This window comes from Crocuta crocuta, unplaced genomic scaffold, assembly GCF_008692635.1.
Source record: "Crocuta crocuta isolate KB4526 unplaced genomic scaffold, BGI_CrCroc_1.0 scaffold61, whole genome shotgun sequence".
NCBI lineage: Eukaryota > Metazoa > Chordata > Mammalia > Carnivora > Hyaenidae > Crocuta > Crocuta crocuta.
In genome coordinates, this window is record NW_027528369.1 from 9,142,547 (window position 1) to 9,147,735 (window position 5,189).

Below are 5,189 nucleotides of genomic sequence, written 5' to 3' on the forward strand. Positions count from 1 at the left end.
GTATCTACACCAGAACAGCCACAACGCCCCGGCCGAGCTGCAAGGTGAGTGGGGAGCCCCGAGCCGTCCTGGCCCTGGGGGTTCCCGCGGTCAGCGCATCCCAGCGGCCGGCCTCTCCGGGGCGCCAGCCCGGGCGCTTCGGGGAGACCGTCGCGTCTCCCCAGGCCCCGTCTTGGCCACACCTCCCCCACTTTGAGGGGATGAGCGCAGGGGTGAGGGCGATTTGGGCCACGACGATAATTGTTGTTTTCGGTTCCAACTCCCAGCTGCTGGGAGCCCCCGGCCTGGCCCAGCAGGCCCCGTCCTCGCCAGGAAGACCCAGACCCCGGTATTTCACATGGCCTCGGGTGCTCGGGCCCCTCACACGCCTCAGCCAGTCCCTGAGCCGGAGCGGGAGGCGGCCCGGCCCGCCGGCTCTGTCGTCGCCACCGAACGCCGCTGCCTGGGCTGAAAGGCAGAGTTAGGCCCTGCGCGCGCTGCCTGGGCTGGGTGCTCCGCGGGGATCCAGACCTGGCCGTGGGACTGTCCAGCTGGGGGACATTTTGTGGTGACAGAGGCAGAGAGGGGCTGCGGCCAGGCCCAGGCCAAGAGTTAGAGGTGCAGGCCCCTCAGACTCTTTGTTTCTGAGGATCTGGGCTTTCTGTCCCCCAGACACCCCCCTCCTCACCCCTCTGAGGAGGACGCGGCACAGCAGTTTCTGTCCGGCAGCCTCCTCCCGGCGCCCCCGGCCTCCCCGGGCCCCCCCCCCGGTTCTGGAACGGGCTCCGAGCAGCTGAGCAGGGCCGGTTAGGGCTCTGCTGTCAGCCGCCCGGAGGGTGGAGGGCCGCCCCTTCGAGGGGCCGGAGGGGATCGCCCTGCTTCACACCCGGGCTGCCTCTCCTCGCCGGGCTGGGGGGAGGGGGCTGTTCTCCAAGGGCCTCTGCCCCTGGAGAAGNGAGGCCGGCCCTGGAGCTGGAGGCCAGGCTGTCCTTGCCGTGTGCTGGCCCCTGCCGGCCCCCTCGCCCCTTCCCCTTCGGGACTCGGTGACCGAGGCCGAGTAGGTCCACGCGGCGGGCACCCAGGGAGCAGTGGTCGCCACCGGGGTCCCGGGGCCCTCGGCTGGATCAGAGCCCGGCCTGAGACCTGGGGCCGCCTGGACCCGCCCGAGGCCAGAGCTGCGGGACGCTGGCACCTCGGTGGGGCGTAGAGAGGCCCCTGCGCCCGAGCCTGGAGGCGGTGCTGCTCCGGCCCTCGCGACCCTAACGCAGTGCTCCCCGCTCTCCTGCCCCTCCTCCGCAGGCATCCCGAGGTATCACTCCCAGTCACCCGGCATGTGTGACCGCAAAGAGTTCGTCTTCTCCTTCAACACCATGGCGCCCTCGTCCATGCACTCGGCCGGCAGCGGCTCCTACTACCACCAGCAGGTCACCTACCAAGACATCAAGCCCTGCGTGATGTGAGGCCGCAGCCCACGGGGCCTGCCGGGCACGGGCGGCCTGGCACGGGGACCCGGAACCCGTCCCAAGAAACTGCTCTCTCCTTGAGGTATAGCCGTAGGCAGAAGACAAGGGTCTGACCCCTACCTACCCGGATTATTTGGAAAGGAATCCCCAAGGCAAGGACCCAGCTCCGCGGTCAGCACCGCCTCCACCCACTCCCTCAAAAAATTACCAAATGGTGGCTGTGGGGCCTGGTCTGACTGCCGCTGTTGGTAAATAAGTATCTATTTTTGATCCAGTTGAAGCCGGCTGAGAAGGTGCTGTGCTGGGGGAAACCCTAACATGCGACCAAGAAACCAGAGGAGGCCTCTCCCCGCCTTCCCTCCAGCGGCAAAAGCGGGGGGGGAGGTTTTCCGAAGACAGGCAAACGTGTGAGACCGTCCTTATCAAATACTTTTATTTTTTGGTTGAGTATTTATCTTTTTACTTCTAAGGGTTTTTTTTTTTTTTTTTTGGTTTTTTTTTTTTNTGTTTTTTTTTTTTTGGTTTTTTATTTTTGGAAAGAATGTCTCAGAACACGCTAATCTCCTCTCAGAGCCGTGTTGGGGGGGGGCAAGAAATCACATCCCCCTCCCCATCTCAGAAGGCCTCTGGCGACCGCAGGTGAACCTCGGTGCGGGGCGGGCTTGCATTTCTAAAGCCACTGTTCACAGCACAAAAGGAAACCGGACGACGGGGGGCCTGGACCCAGGTCGCCCCGTCCCCCTCCCCCCCTCCTCTGCCTTCTCTCCGGTCCTTTTGGTTTTGTTTCGAATTGCAGTTGGACTTTCTTGGCGGGTGTTTTTTCTCACAAGACCCCACTGTCTCCTGATCTCTACGGAGTCTGCGATCTCTACTGTGCTGCGTCTGTGCGGGGACAGGGAAGGCCGCCGAGCGCCCCGATTCAGGATCGCGGTGACACAGGAAGGTTAAGGCACTTTTTAAACTATAGCAAGGCTCATCCTGTTATTTATTCTACTCTCTTTCCCTAATAATCGAAACACCGCATAGGCTCCTCCGTTTATCAGTATTAATGGTGTAACTCTGTTGGCAATATTTGCCGCGTAGAATTTTTCTTTTTTTTTTTTTTAAGAGATCCATTGTAAATTTGAAACAAAGTCCGATCTGTGTAAAGACAAATTTCCATATGTTTATATAAATATATATATAAAATGAAGGATTTCCCCCCCCTTTTTTTTAGTATTTTGGCTGCGGGGTGCAGCGTTTGTGACACGTATTTTAAATTTCCTTCTGCACTGTATAAAATGACAATTTGAGGATGTTTTGCCTTTTGTGTATTTTTTTTCCTAAGAAAAGAACAAAAATAAAAATGTGTAACATTTGTACATGGCCTTTTAACATTGTATCAACCAGAAATAAAATCGCATGAGTATTTTATTGGGATTGGAATTGTAGAATATCTTCCAAACCCCAAAATATACACAGGAGCCAGCCTGGGACCTCTAGGCTTGTTTTGTATTTAAAATTTGGGGGATCCTTTTTTTTCCTTTTTCTTCTCTGTCTCTCTCTTTTTCTATTCCTCCTCTTTCCCTCCTTCACTTTACATTGAAATGAAATCTGGACACGAGGAACTATTTTTCTTGGCTTCTGTTTTTTAAGAAGAGCCCCTCCGCTGCTCTAAATGTCATTTCTCGTTTTAAAGAAATAATCAAATGTTGAAAGAAAAACTGTACCCTTTCTTCCCCCAGGGAAAACCGTATCTGTAAAAGAAGATCTATGAAATGCCGGGTTTTGTTTTTTAACTTTTTTTTTTTTTTTTTTTTTTTCCCCCANTTTTGTTTTTTGTTATTTGGGGTTTTTTTTTTATCTTTTTTTTTTTTTTTTTTGTTTTGCCACCAATGAGAGTTTAACTTCGAGTGTCAGACTTTAATGTTCCCGTAGGCAGGCTGTTATAAATTATGAAACAACTTTAAGGTTTTTCGTAGGGCTTTGGTTTTGTTTTGTTTTTTGGTATCTACGCTTGGTTTTCCCCAACTGAGAAGTGAGTAAAATTTAAGCAAGAAAGGGGTCATTGCAGGGAGAGCAAGGTGACAGAAACATTTCCATTCAGGAACATTGCCCCCCAAATGCCACTGCGGGGGGGGGCACTATTTAAAACCCTGTGTCTCCAGCTGACCACCGTCTTCCCACTGCAGTCCCTGCCTAAGAAAACAAACAATAAAGTCCCATTGTCGGCGGCCATGCAGGGACCCACCGCAGTTGCTGCCCGTCGTGGGGTCGCGAGCCTCTGAACCTGGTTCTTCTCAAATTTGACATTTTGGACGTGAGGGTAATTTCTCCAGTGCTCTGTTACATCAGAATTATCAAACTCGCCCAGGCAATTAATGTCCCAAACTAACCGCTGTCTATAAAAACGAGATAAAGGCTACAGGAAAAGGCCAGCGACTTCATCCCTGGGGTCTCTGGGGGGCCGAAGCGCTGGGGGTCCGGGGTCTCCGTGGCCCGCAGGAGCCTGGCCCTGCACTGCGGGAGGGGAGAAGGCACGGCCCCCTGGGCTGGAGGCCCCCGGGGCACCAGCCGGTGCCCAGGAAAATGAGGCCGAGCCAGAGAAATCCCCGGGGCCTCCCACGCAGGAACGCGCGCCCCGCATCTAGGCAACTTCCGCAGGCGAGAGCGGGTCTCATCCTCCCTCCTGCGCCACCGCGGACACTGCGCCCCAATTAGGACCAAGGCTCTTGGAAGTGGGGTTGATTAGGGGAAACCCAATGCCAGCCCGGCCAGCGCGCCCCCAGGCTCCTGCAGCCTCCGCGCCCGCTCGCGTGGCCCCTTGGGGCTGGAGACCGCGTCCATCCGTGCTGGGCCAGGGGCTGGGGCGGAGGTGCGCTCCTTCCTGCTCGCCTCCCCGCTCACCTCCCCATGGCACCTGCGTCTCTACGGGCTCTCCTGACGCTCCCGCGCCCCAGCGCCCGGCTGCGTGGGAGGCTCGCAGAGGGGACTGTGCGGGGAAAGCCAGCCAGGGAGCCCCAGGATGGGGCCTGGCCTCTGACTCCCGGTCTGACCAGGGGCCTGGGGGTGAGAGAAAAGCCTTCCCGGGCAAGGAAAGCTTGGCCCAGAAAGGGCCCAAAGACTGAAGCAAAACCGTCTCCAGAGCCATGTTCCAGATTACACGCCACCCTGCGGCTACCGGCGGCTCACAGATCGGGCTTGCTTGGCTTGTGTCTTCCCCAGGGCCCATCTCAGCCCTGAGGTGCACAGGGGCCACGGAGCTCCGGCCGTGCGCCCCCACAAAGCCGTGCACCCCCACAAAAGCGTGCCGGCATATGCACATTAGGAGCTTGAAATGCAAAGGCGTTTCTGAGTCTGGTGCCACCCCCACTTCGTAAGTACACGGCCTCCTAGGTAGAACGGATTCAAAAGCCTCTGAGCACACCTCGGGGAGGCTGTCCTGGACTCTAAGCATATGAACCCCCCAATAATAAAGCAACTAGNGGTTTCCGTTTGTGGATTACACTCGCAGGCACTCCAGGGTTCTGCAGGGGGAGTGGCCCCACGTCTGGCCTGAAGGTACTCAGGTGTGTGCTTCTGATGGGGGAGGGGCCTGGCCCACCAAAGCCCACCTCTCCCAGTTTTGTTTTCCCTTTGGGGCTGGACACGGGGGGACAAGGAGGGAGAGGTAGGCCAGGGCCTGGCTGCGCCGCCTTCCGGGCGCCCACCAGCCAGCAGGCGTCCCAGAGGGAGTGAGGGAGAACGCAGGGTCCCTGCTCCGCCGCC

At 57.3% G+C, this 5,189-nt stretch overlaps 1 protein-coding gene across 1 annotated transcript in view; it reads left to right on the forward strand.

The window, feature by feature from the left end:
* Window positions 1-1,940, forward strand: part of FOXF1 (forkhead box F1) — a 2,830-nt gene extending 890 nt beyond the window's left edge. Inside the window, exons 3-4 of the mRNA XM_077754178.1 lie at window positions 7-44; window positions 1,279-1,940. Coding sequence (XP_077610304.1) covers window positions 7-44; window positions 1,279-1,439 — 199 coding nt within the window. The 3' untranslated portion in view covers window positions 1,440-1,940. The remainder of the gene's footprint in view (window positions 1-6; window positions 45-1,278) is intronic.
* Window positions 1,941-5,189: the final 3,249 nt, after the last annotated feature.